The sequence below is a fragment of the Elephas maximus genome, chromosome 3 (assembly GCF_024166365.1).
Source record: "Elephas maximus indicus isolate mEleMax1 chromosome 3, mEleMax1 primary haplotype, whole genome shotgun sequence".
Lineage (NCBI taxonomy): Eukaryota > Metazoa > Chordata > Mammalia > Proboscidea > Elephantidae > Elephas > Elephas maximus.
This window is the reverse complement of record NC_064821.1, coordinates 28,562,743-28,582,077: the sequence shown is the minus strand read 5'-3', so window position 1 is coordinate 28,582,077 and position 19,335 is coordinate 28,562,743. Positions and strand designations below refer to the sequence as shown.

Genomic DNA, 19,335 nt, shown 5'->3' with positions numbered 1-19,335 from the left:
GGCTGGAGCCTGGGTCCCCAAGGGCCCAGTTCATGGGAAAGAGGGGCAGGGAGGCGGTGGAGGTGAGGGGCAATGGGCCCGCGACCCGCAGGCCGGAAAAGCTCCCCTCCTCCACAGGGCCCCAGGGAGGCGAGGATGCCGCCTGCGAGGTGTGGAGAGGCCGCTGGGTGCGGCTTCCCCTTTGCTGAAAGAGATCATATATCGAACGCCTGCTGTATGGCAGGTGTCGCCCTCCCGCGCTGGGGATCTCCAAGTTCACCCCAGAGGGCGAGGACTGGGGCTTGGTCCTCAAGGCTGCGGTGTGCCAGGCACCGAAGCGTTAATGCCCCCTCACCGTGGGTGTCGCCGCTGAGCCTCATTGGCAGCGCTGCCCTCGCGAGCGGTCTTTGATTGGTCGGAGCAAGCAGGTGCTGTCCAGTACCCCTCTTCCCCGAAGAGAGCAGCGGGCACTGGCCCTGGATCCGCCGGGCCAAAGGGAACTGTCCCGGTGAAGGTCGCGGCGGCCAGGCCCAGTCCCACCGCCAGCCTCTGGCACTGGTCTGAGGATGGGGGAGCTGGGCCCGGCCCGGAAGCTCTTGGGACCTGGGGATGGGGGTGCGGGCCCAGCTGGGACTGGCCAGTTGGAGAAGCGGCAGCCTAGGAGAGGCGTGGGAGAGCGACACCAGCAGAGAAAAACACAGACAGCACGGAAAGACAGAGACTGAAACAGGGAGAAACAGAGACCAAGAGATAGGCAGGGTGAGACTCTGAGAGACCCGACGAGAGAGACACACACAGTGAAAGAGACAGTCATTCTTTCAGTCACTCGGCAGGCACATATTGGGCACTGGCTGTGTTCCTTGCAGTACCCACGACAGACACAAAGCCCTGTCCCCGTGGAGCTGACAGGCTGGTGCGGACGCAGCCCAGAAACACGGTAAATGATTAAATCACATTGTCCAGAGCGACAAGGGTGGAAGAGACGGCGGGAAGGAGAAAAACCCAGGCCCCACGGGATCGGATGAGCCAGACCCTCCTTATCTCTGGAGCGGGAAATTCCCACCAGGCTCCTGCCTGTGCCTGCCCTTCCCCCACGAGCCCTGGGACAGGGCCCAGGAGCCTGGGGGGAGGGGGTTCAGGGCACAGCCATTCCTGTTGAAGACCTCTCTCGTCACCGGCGCTGCCCGGGGCCCTCCCGCGACGGGGCATACTTGGGGCCTGCCCAGGCTCAGGAGGGAAGTGGGCGGAAAATGAGGACAGGCCTGTATCCGCGCGCGGGAGGGCACCGGGATCCCTCTGATGGGGGCAAGGGACTGAGTCCGGGACCGCCCCTGCTGGGGAACCCTCCACCTCCTGGTCTCCAGGCCCACCAACGCGACGGAGCCGGGAACGAAGCCCAGGATCAGAGCGGGAGCCGAGGGTTCGCCTGTGCCAGTCGCCGCCGGGGCGCGCTCCGGTTCCGCGCCGGGTGGCACAGGCTGGCAGCCACGGGCTGTGTGCCCGGGCCCCAAGGGGAGGGGGCAATTGCTTTCGACCGCTGGGTCCTCGGCCTCGCGGGCCCGCCCCGCGCCTGTCGGATCCTGTCCCGCCCCCGCGTAGCGTCTGCTCACTCCGCTCCCGTCAGCGCGGCGACTGGGGGCGCACCGCCGGGCACAGGGGTGAGTGTGCTGCACCGGTTCCAGGGGACGCGGGGTTCGGTCTGGCCCGGAGGGGGTCTCGCTTGGTGTTATCACGGTCTGCTAGGGCAGCGCGCCTTGCTGGGATTTCCTGGGTCTTTCCCGGCGGCCCCCAGGGAACTAGAAGCCATAGTCGCTGGGGCTAGGTCCGGAGCCCTGGGTAGAGGACGTCTGGAATCCGCCGGCCTTGCCCCCTCTGGGCCACGCCACTGCAAGCTTCGCTACCTCAGTCCTGCCTTCGGGCTAGTGGGGCGAGGGACGATGCGCCTCTGTGCGGGTGTACCCATCAGAGCATGTGTAGCCCGGGTCAGCGTGATTTAGTGCCTCACCTCCCCACAGCTCAGCGTGACTGAGCCATTGACTCCCTATCCGTCTGTATTCATTCCCGTGCGGTTCCCTGTGTGCGGCTGAATTTGTCTGGATTCCATTTGTCCTTGCTATGTGTCAATAAGTCTGGTCCCCTCATTAGGTCTCGGTTTCCCGAGACTGAGCCACCATTTCTGCGTGGATGCATTTGTGTGGGAGCGTACAACCTTTGTGCCTGCTCATTGTGAGCATCGGTTTCCTCATATGCAAATTGGAATAAGAGGAAACTCGAGGGCATTAAAGGGTGAAGCCGCAGATGGGAGGTGTTATTATATCTAATGACATGTGTGACCCTCGGCAAGAGTTTGTACCATGTGGATCCTGTCTGCTGCCCTCCAGCTATGTGTCTGTAAAATGGGTACATAGAATCAGCTTTCTCACGGTTTGGAGTGGATGAAGGGGTTTGGTCAGGAAAGAGCCCTGTAGACTGTGGGGCTGTGGGCCCGAGGTTGAGGGATGTGGTGTGGGTGGAGGTGGTGAAATGGTGGTCTGTGTGACTATGTGTCCCCATCTGCGTGTGGCTGAATTTGTGTCACTGGGTATCTCAGCCTGTGTTGCTCTGTTGTATGAATGCATCTGTGTGCTTCCATGGTGGTGTGTGACTGTGTGTTTTGGCCTTTCTCTGTGACTATGTGTGTCAAGGAGTCCCTGAATTTGTGTGTGACCCTGTCTGTTAATGATCGAATATGCCTCCGGCTATCCCGGCTTGCTTGTGAATTATCAGTGTCCCTTCCGCTTGAGTTTGTCTGTCTCCATGGGCACCCCCCTTTCCATCCCGAGCCCCTCCTTTGCTCCGGCGTGCGTGTGGGGTAGTGGACAGGGATGAGGGCCCCTTTCCCAGAGCCGCGAAGTCACACCCGTGCCGCTTTCCGCAGGCCGCGGGGACAGCGCGCGCGGGGGATGGCCAGCCTGACGCCGCACCCCACCTCTCTGCAGCCTTGGGGTGGGCGGCCCATGGAGCCGGGGCTGCTGCGGCCGGCGCCGGTGAGCGAAGTCATCGTCCTGCATTACAACTACACCGGCAAGCTCCGAGGCGCTCGCTACCAGCCTGGCGCGGGACTGCGCGCCGACGCCGTCGTGTGCCTGGCAGTGTGCGCGCTCATCGTGCTGGAGAACTTGGCCGTGCTGCTCGTGCTCGGGCGCCACCCTCGCTTTCACGCGCCCATGTTCCTGCTCCTGGGAAGTCTCACGCTGTCTGACCTGCTGGCAGGCGCCGCCTATGCCGCCAACATACTACTGTCCGGGCCACTTACGCTGCGTCTGTCGCCGGCGCTTTGGTTCGCGCGCGAAGGCGGCGTCTTCGTGGCGCTCGCTGCGTCCGTGCTGAGTCTCCTGGCCATCGCGCTCGAGCGCCGCTTCACCATGGCGCACCGGGGACCCGCGCCCGCCGCCCGGCGGGGGCGCACGTTGGCGCTGGCGGCCGCCGCCTGGGGCGCGTCGCTGCTCATCGGGCTGTTGCCGGGGCTCGGTTGGAACTGCCTGGGCCGCCTAGACTCCTGCTCCACAGTGCTGCCCCTCTACGCCAAGGCCTACGTGCTCTTCTGCGTGGTCGCGTTCGTCAGCATCCTGGCCGCCATCTGTGTGCTCTATGCGCGCATCTACTGCCAGGTGCGCGCTAACTCGCGGCGCCTGCGGGCGCGACCCGGGGCTAGCGGGGGCGCCTCGGACCGGGCGCGTCGCACGCCGCGCACGCTGGCGCTGCTGCGCACGCTCAGCGTGGTGCTCCTGGCCTTCGTGGCGTGCTGGGGTCCCCTCTTCCTACTGTTGCTGCTCGACGTGGCATGCCCGGCGCGCGCCTGCCCAGTGCTCCTGCAGGCTGACCCCTTCCTGGGCCTGGCCATGGCCAATTCGCTTCTGAATCCCATTATCTACACGTTCACCAACAGCGACCTGCGCCACGCGCTCCTGCGTCTCGTCTGTTGCGGCCGTCGCCCCTGTGGCCTAGGCCAGGGTGATTCCAGGCGGCCCGGGAGCGAGGCTGGGGCTTCCGGCGGCCTGCGCCAATGGCTGCCTCCCTGCACTGATGGCAGCTCCAGCCACTCTGAGCGCTCGTCGCCCCGACGGGATGGGCTGGACACCAGCGGCTCCATTGGCAGCCCCGGCGCACCCATGGGTGCCCAGACCCTGGTGCCCATGCCCACTGCAGACTGATGCCTCAGGCCCGCCATTGCCTTCCCTAAGAGCTATTTTGCAGACTTTTTTGCTTTAAATAAAGGAACCTGTAGGAAACGCAGCCAAAGACACAGGGCAGATATATTAATTGAAGTCAAACCCTATTTATTGAGTGCCTACTGTGTGCCAAGCTCTATATTAGTCACTAGGGACACAGCAGTGAACAAAACAGACTACATCTTGCCTTTGTGGTACTGAAACTCTGGTCCAGGAAGAAATAAACGCGATAATTCCAGTAATAATACAATCATGGTGTCAGTGATGGTGGTCACCTGAACAAAGGGCACTTCAGGAGGAAGGAATTGCAGGTGCAAAGGCCCTGAGGCTGTTGTGTTCAATGAAAAGCAAGGATCCTGGTGTGTCTGACAGAGAGTTGGTGGGGGAGTGCAGGAGGAGGCAAGGGAACAGATTGTGTAGGGTCTTGTGGGGGAAGGGGAGGACTTTGGTTTTGCTCTAAATGAGATGGCAACCATGGAGGGTTCTGAACAGAGGAGCCAGGTGACCTCGCTCGGGTGTTCACAGGCTCCCTCTGGCCACTGTGGAGACAGGCTGTGGGGAATGAGGTGATGGTGCTGGCCCAGGAAAGCCATGATAGGAACACCAACCAGGCTCAGACCAAGCGGTTACCGTACAGATTTTGGAGGCAGTGAACAAAATTACCAAGGAATTGGGTATGGGGTGAAGGAAAGAAAGAAATCAAGGATGACTCCCCACTTTAGAGGCAAGGAAGCCAGGGACAGGGCACCCCAAAATTTGAGAGATTCAGCCAAATCCTGTCTGAGCACAAAATTTTCTTGAGTGCAGTGTCGATCCCTCATTATAAAAAAAATAATAATAAATTTAAAGTTAATAACATTTACAGTTTATTGACGGCACTGGGCTTTTTGGTTTAGTCGCCTTAACAAATCCTAGGCTGAGGACACACATTTGGTTTTTTTCTCACCCTTACAGCAACTTTGCAAGGTAGATTTTGTCACCTCCATTTGACAGATGAGGAAACTGAGGCTCCAAGCAGTGAGCACCTTGCTGCAGTGTTTTCAGCCGGGATTCCAGCCCAGGCAGTCAGGCTCCCAGGCCCAGGGGGCCTCAGGTCTAGCGTCTGGCTCCTCCCGACGATTCCAACCGACACTCCCAAACCCCAGGGGTCTGCATTCTCAGCCAGGGGTGCTACCAGGCCCCTTTGTGCCCATAAAAGGCTCCAGGCACGCTGGCCACAGCCCCGGCACGTCCCGAGGAGCATTCCTGACCCCTGAGTTGTCGGCGGCCGGGGGAGGGGTGGGGGGCGTCGGGTTTTCACTGTGGTGTGCCACCTGGTGGGAGGTCTCGGAACTGCAGGCAGCCAGACGGCGGTGTTTTTGCAGGGCCGGGGGCCTGTCCTGGGGACCGTCTCCGCGGGCCATACCTGGGCCGCCCCTGAAGGTTACACGCCTGAGAAACCAACCTGTTTCTTGAAATATACATACACAAGCTTGGGGGTCACAGTCCCAGGACGCTTCTGGGATTGGACCCAATTCCACCCTTGCCCTAGTGCCCCTAGTCCGGACGCTCTTCTAAACTTCCAAGGGAGTCTGGGGCCTTCCCAGACATTTCACCCCATTGTTCGATGGCGAGATGGTAGGGGACTTATTGAATTGTTTACATCTCACAAAATTGAAAAACAAACAAAAAAAACACCCATTTCCCTTTCCTGGATTCGATCTTGGGAAACTTCCAGAGCTGTCTGTGAATAAATAAGCTGAAAGGAGTTTTGATCATGTAATAATAGGTCTTGGAGATTGTTGCACGTATGCACATTTTATTCTGCTTTGTTCTTATATCTTTTTTTTTTTTCAGTTAAACATTCATAGAGTAAATGTCTAAATGTCTTGCTCCTTTTAACCGATTGCATAGTATTTCACAGCATGGCTGTAAAAGAAAAGCTGTGCCCATCACTTATTAAGCCACGTCCCCATGGAGTGACATTTGGGTTGAGTCCAATCCACACTATACACAGGGCTGCAATAAACCTCCCTGGACATAAATCCTCCTGCACGCGTATCAGTGTATCTTGGATAAATCCCTACGAATGGCACTGCTGGGTCACAGGGCGTGAAGGTTTGATTTATAGATAGGCAAGGTTGCCTTGGGGCACGTGCGAGGAGGGTGCGTGTTTCCCCACAGCCTGGGCACTCAGCGTATTCGCCGACTATGAAACAGCGCTCCCCACCCCCGCCGCCCCGGAGAGGATAGGGACTGTAGTTTCACGCAAAGGGGTTGGGGGGGAAACCCCACACCAATTTCGGGCACCAGTTTAATTTCAGATCCTGGTGGCTTACGGAATCCTTTCGTAGACCAACAGCTCTTCATTTCAGCGTCTCCCCAAACTTCATCCCCTTCTATTACTTAGTTTTCATTTAGATGGACTCCTTTTAAACTAAACTTAAACACATTTATTTAAAAGTTAACTTTGTATCATAAACGGTGCAAATGGCTGTTTCAATTATCTAGTGCTGCTATAACAGAAATAGCACAGTGGGTGTCTTTAACAAACAGAAATTAATTTTCTCACAGTTTAGGAGGCTAGGAGTCCAAATTCAGGGTGCCGGCTCTTGGAAACCCTGGTGGCCTAGTGGTTAAGTGCTACAGTGCTAACCAAAGGGTTGGCAGTTCGAATCCTCCAGTCGCTCCTAGGAAACTCTATGGGGCAGCTCTACCCTGTCCTATAGGGTCACTGTAAGTCTGAATCTACTCGACGGCACTGGGTTTGGTTTGCTTTGGCTCTAGGGGAAGGCTTTCTCTCTGTGTAGGCTCTGGAAGAAGGTCTTCGTCTTTTCTGAGCTTCCTGGGTGATCTTCATGTAGCTTGGCATCTCTCTTTCCTTTTCTGCTTGGTTGTTTAATATCTCAAAAGAGACTGACTCAAGACACACTCTACACTAATCCTGCTCATTAACATAACAAAGACAACCCATTCCCAAATGGGTTATAACCGCTAGCATAAGAGGTTAAGCTTTGCAACACATATTTTTGGAGGACACAATTCAATCCGTGATAGTGGCAAATCAGTATCCCTTGTCATGAAAAATAATTGTTCATATCTATTGGGCGCTCGCCTTCGCATTTAGTCCTTACAACAACCTAGCCGGTAAAAGGTCCTATTATTTTACCATTTTACAGGCAGGAAACTAAGAGCTGCGGGAGGCAGAGCCGGGGTTCGAACTCCGGCAGGTGAGCTTCACGCGTCTCTTAATCAGAGGTAATAAATAAAGACAACAAAATCCCAACTATGCAGGTAATTCTGGCGGGATCCTGCGTGCGCCAGAATGCGAGGCCTGTGCCGTGTGCAGTTACAGGGAGAGGAGCAGGTCGCGGACAGCAACCCTGCGCTGGGACGCTCTGGCCACGAACTCAGGATGGAGCAACAGCGCTCAGGGGGAATGGTCCCGGCGGGCCCGGAGCCCCGCTGGCCTCGGATGGGCGCCCCGCACCTGAGGGAAGGGCGGGGAATCGCGGCTCCTTCCCCACCGCGCCCTCCCCACCCTCTCCCCGCCTCCTTCCCGGGCGTCCCGAGGCTGCCCCCCACGCGACGGCGGCGACCCCGCAGGCTGCGCCGCCCCGGATCGGAGGCCCTGCGACGGCGGAGGCGCCAGCGGATCCCCGACGGCGGAGGTCAGGTAGGAGCCGCCGCGGCCCGGCCGCTGCCCTTCAGGCTTCCCGGAAGGGCCGCGCGCGCGCGGGTGGCACCGCCGTGCCCCGAGCCGCCGCGGTGACTCAGGCATCCCCACCGTCAGCGAGAGCTACGGAGGCGACGAGGAGGCCGAGATGAGCGCGGCGGCAGCGGCGGGGAGCGGTGGCCACCGGGTCCCCGGTGCGGGTTGGGGAACGCCGGGCCTCGAACTACCGGGTGTAATCCTCGCGGCTCCGGCCGCGCGGGTGGGGGCCCCCGCAGAGGACCGGTCCCCGGCCGCGCGCACGGTAATGGCCGTCTCTGTGGTGGCCTCACAGGGGCGGTGCAGCTTGGCGACCGCGGGCGGGGGCGGGAGGTGGCCGCTCTCGCGTTCCCGCGGCGCCGCCAGAGGCCCGGGCCGCGGGGACTTTTATTCTGACACGGCGGGCCCCGGCTCTGCTTAGTCATGGTGACCTGCGCGCTCCGCGCCTCCCCCCGCCGCGCGGCGATGGAGGCGCCGGGGCCCCGGCGGCGGAGGCGGAGCCCGAGCGCGGCCATGGCGGGGTGAGTGAGGCGACCTGTGCCCGGGCTGCGGGCACCGCGGGCCGCGAGCGCCCGAGCGACCGTGCCTGAGGAGCGGGGAGCGGGGCGTCGCAGGCCAGGGCGCCTCGGGGTTCCCCGCGGCCTGGAACGGCCAGGAGACGGGTCCGGGGTCCGATCCTTTTGTTGGACTGCACGACCCTTGGGTTGGCCCGAGAGGAAAGAAAACAGGGCGGGAGGCTCAGGGAGCGCCGATCGCACGGAGGCGCGGGGACCCCGAGGCGTTGGGGGGACCCGTTCCATCCTCTGGGGCTGGCAGGCGAGAGGCCGCGGCGGGGTCACTTCCTGCCTTCTCCAAGTCTTGGTGGCGGCCCATGCGGGGCATGCGCAGTCCGCACTGGGCGCTTCGTTGGGGGAGTGCCCGGTGGCCAGGGGGCACCAGTGATCGATTGGCCGAAGGTGGAGAGGCAGTCGGTACGGGAGAGGGAGCCAAGCTGCGCCCTGGGTCCGGGTGGAAGAGGGCGCAGTGGGGTGGGCAGGCAGCCAGACGGCCCCGTGTTTACTGAGCCCTGCGCAGTGTCAGGCCCGGGGCAGGACGTGGGGGTGGCACGGCGGGGGAAGGCACAGCAGTGATCTAGACAGGGGCCCCCCCGGCCTGCCGGAGCGCTGAGGCTGTGTGTGAGAAGGATGGCCAATTCCTCAACAACAAGCCATGGAGATCCTTTCAGTTCCTGACAAGTGCTGTGATGAAAATGCATGAGGGAGGTGGTGACTGCATTTCAATGAGGAGGAGAACCTAGCCGCCCCTTGCAGATTCACCCCCCACCCTCCAGGCCAGCTAGTGTGGAAACCTTTCAAAACACATCGCAGACCTGGCCCTCTGCGACCTTGGGCTTTATGCAAGCCCAGCTCCTTGTCTCCCACCATACTCTCAGCAGCTTTACTCCTCCTCCTGGATTCTCCAGGTTTCCGCTCCAGCCTTACTGATTTTATTTATGGTCCTTTCCTCCCCTAATGTCAGCTCCACAGAGGGCAGGGGGTTTTGTCTGTCTTGCCCACTGCTGTGTCCCCAGTGCCTAGAACAGTACCTGGCACACAGTAGGCACTCAATAAGTGTTTGTGAGGTGAATAAAGGAATGATCTTGGCGTGCTGTAGGAAGGGCATGCTCCAGATGGCTGGGACAGAGAGAGCAAAGGGAAGAGGCTGCAGGGGCTGACCGGGCCTCTGAGGAGTTCGGTTTCATTCTTAGTGTCTTGGGGAGTTGTCAGAGGATTCTGAGCAGGGGAGGGACATGGCCTGACCTAGGTTTTAAGATGGGCCCTTGGGCTGGTAAGGCTGGGGACAATTAGGAAGCTGGAATGAATGCTGCTCTATCTGGTTCCCTCGGGAAGGAAAGCTGATCTGAGAATGGCTTTATCTTACAAAAGGAGGCCTGGCCGGTGCTGGCCCAGCCCCAGGCCCTGCCCCCAGCCCTGTGCTCTCCTCCTCCAGGGCCCTGAGTGCCAGTGGTGGTGTTGTCCCTCATCGCCAGGAGCCTCATGCAGCTGGAACCCAAGCCTAGCAGGGCTGGGGCCCACAGCCGATTCCTGCCCCTGCAGTCGCAGTGCCCCGAGGGGGCAGGGGACGCAGTGATGTATGCCTCTACCGAGTGTAAGGCCGAGGTGACGCCCTCCCAGCATGGCAACCGCACCTTCAGCTACACACTGGAGGACCACACCAAACAGGCCTTCGGGATCATGAACGAGCTGCGGCTCAGCCAGCAGCTCTGTGACGTCACCCTGCAGGTCAAGTATGAGGATGCGCCAGCTGCCCAGTTCATGGCCCACAAGGTGGTGCTGGCCTCATCCAGCCCTGTCTTTAAGGCCATGTTCACCAACGGGCTGCGGGAGCAGGGCATGGAGGTGGTATCCATCGAGGGCATCCACCCCAAGGTCATGGAGCGCCTCATTGAGTTCGCCTACACGGCTTCCATCTCCATGGGCGAGAAATGTGTGCTCCACGTCATGAACGGCGCTGTCATGTACCAGATTGACAGCGTCGTCCGTGCCTGCAGTGACTTCCTGGTGCAGCAGCTGGACCCCAGCAACGCCATCGGCATTGCCAACTTCGCTGAGCAGATCGGCTGTGCTGAGCTGCACCAGCGCGCCCGCGAGTACATCTACATGCATTTCGGGGAGGTGAGCGTGGAGGAAGGTGCCTGGAATCAAGGCTGGGGCAATGGCAGGGAGGGACCAGGGAGAGGAGGACAGGAGGTCATCATGTCCCTTTTGGGATGTGAAGGGTCAAGATAGGCAGCTGGAGAGAAACGGGCTTCTGAGCTTCTAGTCCACACATCTGCAAGACTGGGAAATAGCCATGGAAAGGGTAGTCTCCGTGGGTCTCTGGGCTTCCTGGTTTCTCATAGGTCAAGGGTGGAGACATGGTGTGGTGGACATGACAGCAGCCCAGCCCTGGGGTGTGCTGAGCAGGGCCCAGCCTTTCAGGCTGTCAGCAAATACTCACTGAACACCCGTGACATGCTGTAAACTGCAAGCCTGACCCGTAGACGTGTTTTATTTGGTCCACTCTGTGTTGTTCTTAATGTTGTTTTTTGGTTTCATTTTCGTTTTTAAGTGGAGGAAGTTAACAGAAAATATCTTGAAAAGTAACAGTGATGAGCCCAGTTCCTGCATGGGAACACCTAGCAGTGGTACACTGAGATGATAATTATAATAACGTTGATAATATTTGTCAAGCATTTGTGTTGTGTGCTAGGCTCTCTTCTATGTCCTTTAAATCACTGACTCTTCCCAGCCATCCGATGAGGAAGTACCGCCCTTAGACCTGGGCAGGCGAGCAGGGCCAAGGCGCCAAGCCTCAGAGAATCCCTAGCTTTGTAGTATCTTCCCTGAAACCTTATAAGTCCTCCTCCAATGACTGGGACCAGCTGGGGTCAATGGTATCCTCATCCCAGAGAGTTTGAGAGATATGCCTGCAGTCACACAGCTTGAAAGTGGGCGCGGGGGGGTGGGGGCAAAACTGCAACTCAGGCGGGTTTCCTCAGAGCCTTCACTTTGCCCCAGAATATTCAGTTGCTGTTAACTTTTTCCTTTTTAGTCAATCGGGTCTTTTTTAAATGTGCTGCCATTAAAAGAAGACGTAGGTAAGATGTTCTTATGATTCAAAAACCAAATGATACAAAAAGGTGCATGGTACATTGTATCTTCTCTTATTTACCTGCCTGAGCACAGACAACATGCCTGTTAAATAAAAATAAAGCAAACCTCAGTTGCCTTGAGCAGCTTCCCATGGCAACCGCATGTGTTACAGAGTGGAAGTGGTCCATGGAGTTTTCTTGGCTATAATCTTTAAGGAAGGAGATTGCCAGGGCTTTCTTCCACAGTACTGCTTCTGTGGAAGAGAAATGGGCTTCTGAGTTTCTAGTCCACACATCTGCAAGACTGGGAAACAGCCGCGGAAAGGGAGGTCTCTGTGGGTCTCTGGACTTCCTGGTTTCTCATAGGTCAAGGGTGGAGACATGGTGCCGTGGGCATGACAGCAGCCCAGCCCTGGGGTGTGCTGAGCAGGGCCCAGCCTTTCAGGCCGTCAGCAAATATTCATTGAACACCCGTGACATGCTGTAAACTGCAAGTCTGACCCGTAGACGGTTTGGACTGCCAGCCTTTCAGTTGTCAAGCACAAACTGTGCCACCCAGGGCTCTTAGGTGCCTGGCATGCAGTGTTAACTCATGTAACCCTCATACTATTCGAATCCCCATTTTACAGATGAGGAAACTGAGACTGTGTCAGAGGCAAGTTGAGAGCTTTGTCCAAGATCCTACTGCTCGTACGAGGCGAGGGGTGGGGGAGTGACACAAGAGTCAGCCCGTCACACTAACGCCCTCCGCAGGTGGCCAAGCAAGAGGAATTCTTCAACCTGTCCCATTGCCAGCTGGTAACGCTCATCAGCAGGGACGATCTGAACGTGCGCTGTGAGTCCGAGGTCTTCCACGCCTGCATCAACTGGGTCAAGTACGACTGCGAGCAGCGGCGCTTCTACGTGCAGGCACTGCTGCGGGCTGTGCGCTGCCACTCGCTCACGCCCCACTTCCTGCAGATGCAGCTGCAGAAGTGTGAGATCCTGAAGTCGGACTCCCGCTGCAAGGACTACCTGGTCAAGATCTTCCAGGAGCTCACACTGCACAAGCCCACGCAGGTGATGCCCTGCCGGGCGCCCAAGGTGGGCCGGCTCATCTACACGGCCGGTGGCTACTTCCGCCAGTCACTCAGCTACCTGGAGGCTTACAACCCCAGCGACAGCACGTGGCTCCGGTTGGCAGACCTGCAGGTGCCACGTAGTGGCCTGGCAGGCTGTGTGGTGGGTGGGCTGTTGTATGCCGTGGGCGGCCGGAACAACTCGCCCGATGGCAATACTGACTCTAGTGCCCTGGACTGCTATAACCCCATGACTAACCAGTGGTCACCTTGCGCCCCCATGACTGTGCCACGCAACCGGATTGGGGTCGGGGTCATTGACGGGCACATCTATGCCGTTGGTGGCTCCCACGGCTGCATCCACCACAACAGTGTGGAGAGGTGAGTGCTGGTGGGAGGGCTCTGGGGGTCCCACTGTGATAGGCCCCAGGCAAATGGGATCTGGGGGTTCTGCCTGTTGTCAAGTGCTCATCTCCGTTCCCTGCCTTCAGCGGGTGGAAGCCTCAAGGTGGGAGCTGAACTTCTGGAATATTTATGATTGGTGACCTTGTGCAATGTGTTTATGGCTGTGAATTGCTTCTAGGGCCGTCACAGACCTATACGGCTCCTTCGTGCAGATTTGAAAATGGTTTCATCCATTTTGTAGTAATATGGGGATTTTGTTGAAACAGGACATTTCACTGCTATCTGTCCAAAAACTGTCATAATAAGCAGATGTATGAGGTCTTCGATGTGGTAAGTGCCCCCTTAGACATAGTACCCTTGTGCAGTGCACAACCTGCACAGCTGTGCATGGTAGCCCTGTGTTTATAGAGGTCAACCATTTTGGGACTTTGGCTCTTGTGTAGCCTAGTCCTCTGCCTTCTCCTTCTCCCAGAAGAACGGCCTAGGATGCAGTTCTTACCTGGAGAGCTTGTTAAAACAGGGCAAATTCCTAGCCCACTGCTGGGAATGCCAGAGATCTGAGGAACAGGAATTTTAAACAAACGCCCCCCAGAGACTTCTAATGTAACTGGTCTGTGAATAGGATGATGGGGTGGTGAGTCACTCTAAGCAGGCCACTTTCAAGGACAGGGGCACTAGTAGTAATTACACCAGAGCATTGAGCATCAGACTTTCAGAGGTACTGCCCTGGGCCACAGCTGGTAATTAGAGTTGAAGTTCTGAGGTCATAGGGGGCTGGGTCAGACCCCAGCTCTGCCATTTACTTGGTGACTCCAGGCATACCACTTCACCTCTCTGGCCCTCATCTTGTCATCTGTGAGGTGGGGGATGATAATAAGGACTGACTGCCCCATTGGGCTTGGTGGGAGCTGCACTCAGTGTGGGGCCTGGCAGTGGTAGTATTGAGCCATTGGGGTCCAACAGTTGTGAGTTGGACCTTGAGCAGGTAATGGCTGTGAACCTCAGTTTCCTTACCTGGAAACTGATCACACCTGCCTTGTAGAACGTCACGAGGATTAAAGAGTTTAAGTGTATAAAGAGCTTCAGGAGGGCCAGGTGTGCTTGCTGTTGTCACCCTTGTCACTGTTATTATGCCCTTGCAGGTATGAGCCAGAGCGGGACGAGTGGCACTTGGTGGCCCCCATGCTGACTCGAAGGATCGGGGTGGGAGTGGCTGTCCTCAACCGTCTGCTCTATGCTGTTGGGGGATTTGACGGGACAAACCGCCTCAATTCGGCTGAGTGTTACTACCCAGAGAGGGACGAGTGGCGAATGATCACACCTATGAACACCATCCGAAGTGGGGCAGGTGCGTGGGGACTGTGAGGCAGGGGGATCCTTGAGGAACGCCCCCACCTCAGGTGAAACTCGGCCTGGGTGAGGCCTGAGCCCTCTCACACACACAGGAGAGCTACATTCTGACAGAACCCAAGCTCCCTCTCTCCTGCCTTTGTTTCTGAAGGGTTCCTCAGGAGAGGGGAGGGCCTCCTGCCACCCCCCGGGAAGGTTGTCGGGGGGGCCTCCAGGCCAGGCCCCAGAGTCACCCTCTCTGCATGGTGCGGTTTAGGAGTCTGCGTCCTGCACAATTGTATCTATGCTGCGGGGGGCTACAACGGTCAGGACCAGCTCAACAGTGTGGAGCGCTATGACGTGGAGACAGAAGCGTGGACATTTGTAGCGCCCATGAAGCATCGGCGGAGTGCCCTGGGGATTACCGTGCACCAGGGGAGGATCTATGTCCTTGGTGAGACCCGGGGCAGGGGTTGAGGAACAAAGATCCCTGATTCACCCCCTATTCTGGGGCTGGCCTTACGGGGCCTTGCTTTTTCCTCTTTCCTGGTCCCCTGAGGGGGCATGACCGATGAATGCCCCCCTGCTCTCCCTGCAGGAGGCTATGATGGTCACACGTTTCTGGACAGCGTGGAGTGTTATGACCCAGACACGGACACCTGGAGCGAGGTGACCCGCATGACGTCTGGCAGGAGCGGGGTGGGCGTCGCTGTGACCATGGAACCCTGCCGGAAGCAGATCAACCAGCAGAACTGTACCTGCTGAGCCATTTTTATTTCCTGGGCAAAAAAATGGTCCAATCGAGAGTATTGTTTTTGTACAAAAATAAGGACCCAAGAAAAGGTAACAGAGCAAACCCTTCTCCTTCAGGATGGGAGGCTGAGATGCCTCAGTGTTAAAACGACAGCTTGAAAGCAAAGAAAGCTGGAGCAGGAACCCAAGTCAAAGAAGTCCTGGGAATGTCTGAGAGCCTGCCGCCAGGGTGGTGTGGAAAGGGCGGGCTCCTGGCAGAGAGGTCCCCAACCCACGGGCCAGAAACTAGGCCTGGGTCCCACACCAGCAGCTGCACCCTTTGAGGTGAAAGCAGGTGCCAAGTTTGTTCCCGGTGATGTTGTGATTGGTTCCTAGAGGCCTGGGAAGGGGCCGAGTGAGGCCTCAGAGGTTGAGGCCCCTGTGGAGGTGTGGACCCCAGGGATGGGCCTGTACATAGAAACCACTGGATATCTCTGCCCTGGACAGTCATTTTGTTGATAAGTAACCCTGTAACTTTCCAATGAAAATAAAGAACAGACTAACTAGTATCTTCCACCTGGCTCTCAGCTGGAGGCCTTAAACCGCTGATAGAAAGGGCTCTTCTCTTGAAATGCACTGAGTCTTTGATTTCAGGCTTATATTTGAAGCCAGTTTGTTATCTCTGGTCATCTCGCCTTGATATGTAGGGCATCTCTCCCCACAGGCAGCCACACAGGACTCACATTGTCTCAGGTGCTGATGTTTTAGAAGGCAGTGACCTAACACCTTGACATATCTCCTAGGACCCCAAGGTTCATTTCTTTTTTAAATCAGCAGGGGCTGATAATAACCCAAAACCAAACCCATTGCCTTTGAGTCGATTCTAATTCATAGCAGCCCTATATAGAAGCGAGTAGAATGGCCCCATAGGGTTTCCTAAACTGTAGTCTTTACAAGAGCAGGCTGCCAGGTCTTTCTCCTGTGGAGTGGCTGGTGGATTTGAGCTGCCGACCTTTTGGTCAGCAGCTGAGCACTTAACCACTACACCACCAGGGCTCCTTGGTCTGATAACATGCGTGTTAAATTCCTTAAGGAATTAACAAATGTTATTGGTTTTCAGTCGCTGTCCAGTCGTTCCTAACTCATGGCGGCCTCAGGTGTGTCAGAGTAGAACTGTGCTCCATAGGGTTTTCGTGGCTATGACCTCTTGGAGGCAGATCACCAGGTATAAGATTAATTTCTTACCACCATACAGTTTATATTTTAAGGCTGACCAATCCCAGCATGCCTTTCCAATTTAATGAAAATCTACCCAGACATTTTTTTATGTGCTGCAGTAAGGCAGACTGAACCTTTGTTTTATTTAGATGCTCGGGTATTAAAAGGACAAAGGAGCTCCCAAGAGATGAAGCCGCTTGGGAATTACTTTAGGCAAGGGGTTCAGATGCTGGTCCGTTCTGAACAATTTGTACAAAGGCAGTATGTGGCCCGGATCTTCTGCCAGTCAGCTTTGCACATGCTGGCGGAGGATAAAAGGTAGACAAAATAGGGTGCTAACCCTTGGGGACTTCACAGGTTTTTCCAATAGCTTACAGAGGAAACATTGATCCCTTCCATAAGAGCCCTAGGAGAAACCTGGTACCTCCCCTCTCTGCAGTCTTACTCAGTTCTGGAAGACTCAGGGCTCCTTATTGCCCCCAGGAGTTCTCTGGCCCTTATCATAAGGTTTCTATGGAAAAAGAAAATAAATGTGTTGGCTGCATTGTACAGTTGGGGAAAGACTGGAAATTATAAGCATAATATCCGGAAAGCCTTTTAGCATTTACAAAGTGCTTCTACACATATTGGAGCCCTGGTGGTGCAGTGGTTGAGAGATTCACTGCTAACCAAAAGGCCAGCAGTTCTAATCCACCAGCCGCTCCTCGAAAACCCTATGGGGCAGTTCTGTTCTGTCCCGTAGGGTCCATATGGGTTGGAATCAACTCAATGGCCACGGGTTTGGTGTTTTTTGGTTTTCTACACATGTTTTTGACCCTCACAGTAGCGCTGTGAGCTAGAAAGTACAGACATGAACTCTTTTCCTTTACAGATAGAGAAGCAGGGGATCAGAGAAGCAACAAGCCCAAGGTCACACAGCCTGTAAGTGGTAGAGTTCACATGTGACCTTTGGAACCTGAGACCAAAGCAGCCATTGTTACCCATAGCCGGCTACCTACTGCTGCTCCATTTGAGAGAAGGAGCATTAAAGAGGGCTTGCGGAGTCAGTGACGGAGCTCTGGTGGCACAGTGACTAAGCGCTCAGCTGCTATCCAAAAGTCAGTGGTTCGAACCCACTAGCAGTTCTGCGGGAGAAAGATGTGGCAGTCTACTTCCCTAAAGATGACAGCCTAGGAAAACCTATGGGACAGTTCTACTCTATCGTATGGAGTAGGTATGAGTTAGAAAGAACTCAACGGCAGTGGGTTTGGTTTTGTGGAGTCAGCATGTATAGCGGTGAAAGTTCTAGAGACCATGATCTAATCGAGTAGAAAGTAGAGGGGATTTGCACACAAGCAGTTGCTGGAAGCCTTGCAGCCTGTACCAGTGTGGGGTTTCCTTTCAGAGGGCTTGAAGCCCTGTCTGGAGGTCAGGTTAGCAGTGTAGATAAGACCAGTCAGGTGAACAGCTCCTTAGCTGCAGATTGGTACTTGGAGACCTGTGGGGTGCTGGGCCCTGTGTGAGCTGCTGGACCCATAAAGGTGAGTGCCACACCATCACTGTACTTATACTCACTTTCTAACACTATGAAATAAAAATAACAACACAGAAAGCTTTTTTTTTTTTTTTGAGTCCTTGCTCTGCTAGGCACTGGGGCTGTGGTGGTGAATAAGACCCACATGATCCCTGCCCAGCAGGGAGGGAAGTAGGCTGGCCAATTTGTCCCAGTTTGCCTAGGACTCTCTCAGTTTGAGTACTGAAAGGCCTGTGTCCCAGGAACCCCTCAGCCCTGGACAAATCAGGACAGCTAGGCCCTCGACAGGTAAGTCAACAGTTGAGACAATAGCTACAAACACGTTGAGTGACAGATGCACTGTGTCACCCGGTTACAGCACACTTGGAAGTCAGTGGCTCTGGAAGCTAGGTGGAGAATGGCTGGTCAGGGACAAAAATGGAGCAGGGAAGGCTAGATAGATAAACAGCTCTTGTAGTAGTCCAAGGGAGAGATGATGGCGGTGTGGATTAGGCAGGTGGCTGTGAGAATGGAAAGGAGAAGAATCTACAGGCTAAGAGACTGGTTGGATATGTAGAGTGGAGAATCGAGAAATGCCTGGGTTTCAGGCTTGAACAGCCAACAGTAGAGAACCTTGCAGGAGGTGGCAGTTAGAAGGGAAGTGACAATGAGTTCAGTTTTAGGTGTGATGAGTTTGAGGCCCCAAGATACACTCGCTGGCTTTAGCAAAGTGCACAGAGTCAGGTTTGCTAGCCCTTGGTTTTCAAGGCTTCCAACAAATAGTTCCTGGGTGCTGCCATATGCTAGGCGTGGAGTGGGTGATCAGACACAATGAGCAGCAAATGTGATGCTATCACTCACTCATGGAGCAGAAATTACTAACCACATGAATCGTGTAATTGCAATCACAGGTAAGCTCTCTGGAGCATGGGAGCTCGACCTGGGCCAGAGGCCCTGTGAAAGCTTTCTTAAGGAAACGACTTTGAGACTGAGAGCCAGAGGAACCGGTAAGTGGTGTCAACCAGGTGCGAGAAGGGGCAAAGTTCTGGATGGCGGCAGCATCATGTGTAAAGTCCCTGTGGTGCTGGGCAGCAAGCCCAGCTGAAGCTCAGAGGGAAGAGGCACGTGGTGTGAAACAAGGTTGAACAAAGGTAGTCAGAGGGCAGACCATGCAGGGCCTTATGGGACGTGCTCTTTTCTCTTTAATTTTTAAACGTATAAATATTACCTTTAAAAAAAAAAAAAAGTCCAGATAAAGCTGAAATCTTACTATCTCTCCATTCCGGCCCTCTTCAAATCTTAAGAAAATAATTTGCAGTCATGTTCTACATGTTTTCTTATGGAAATGACACAATATGAAGCTTATTCTGCAAGTTGCTTTTGTCCTTTCAATGAGACTTTGAGACCTATCTGTGCAGTCACATCTTTTTACCAGCTACTCGACATTCCATTTTCTCTCTTCCACTCCTGATGAATGTCTAGGTTATTTCCAAGGTCTCAGAATTACAGATAAGGTGGCAGCACCCCCTCTCAGCCACACCTCCTTAGGCACAAGTGTGAGTGTTTCTCCACGTAGCTACTAAGAG

General features: G+C 55.7%; 2 protein-coding genes across 4 annotated transcripts; both read left to right on the top strand.

Annotated features, from left to right (window-relative positions):
- Positions 1 to 480: 480 nt before the first annotated feature.
- S1PR5 (sphingosine-1-phosphate receptor 5) lies at positions 481 to 4,480 on the top strand. Its single transcript, XM_049875815.1, has 2 exons — positions 481 to 916; positions 2,897 to 4,480. The coding sequence occupies exon 2, from the start codon at positions 2,922 to 2,924 to the stop codon at positions 4,170 to 4,172; it is 1,251 nt and encodes a 416-aa protein (XP_049731772.1). The 5' UTR covers positions 481 to 916; positions 2,897 to 2,921; the 3' UTR covers positions 4,173 to 4,480.
- A 3,089-nt stretch (positions 4,481 to 7,569) lies between these two features.
- Positions 7,570 to 15,607, top strand: KEAP1 (kelch like ECH associated protein 1). 3 transcript variants are annotated; one of them, XM_049876864.1, is made up of 6 exons: positions 7,570 to 7,845; positions 9,871 to 10,556; positions 12,269 to 12,954; positions 14,121 to 14,326; positions 14,585 to 14,761; positions 14,906 to 15,607. In XM_049876864.1, the coding sequence occupies exons 2-6, from the start codon at positions 9,918 to 9,920 to the stop codon at positions 15,070 to 15,072; spliced, it is 1,875 nt and encodes a 624-aa protein (XP_049732821.1). In that variant the 5' UTR covers positions 7,570 to 7,845; positions 9,871 to 9,917; the 3' UTR covers positions 15,073 to 15,607. The 3 variants fall into 3 exon arrangements, with proteins under 3 accessions (XP_049732821.1, XP_049732820.1, XP_049732822.1); XM_049876863.1 differs by lacking the exon at positions 7,570 to 7,845 and adding an exon at positions 8,313 to 8,402; XM_049876865.1 differs by lacking the exon at positions 7,570 to 7,845 and adding an exon at positions 8,789 to 8,852.
- The last annotated feature ends 3,728 nt before the right edge of the window (positions 15,608 to 19,335 follow it).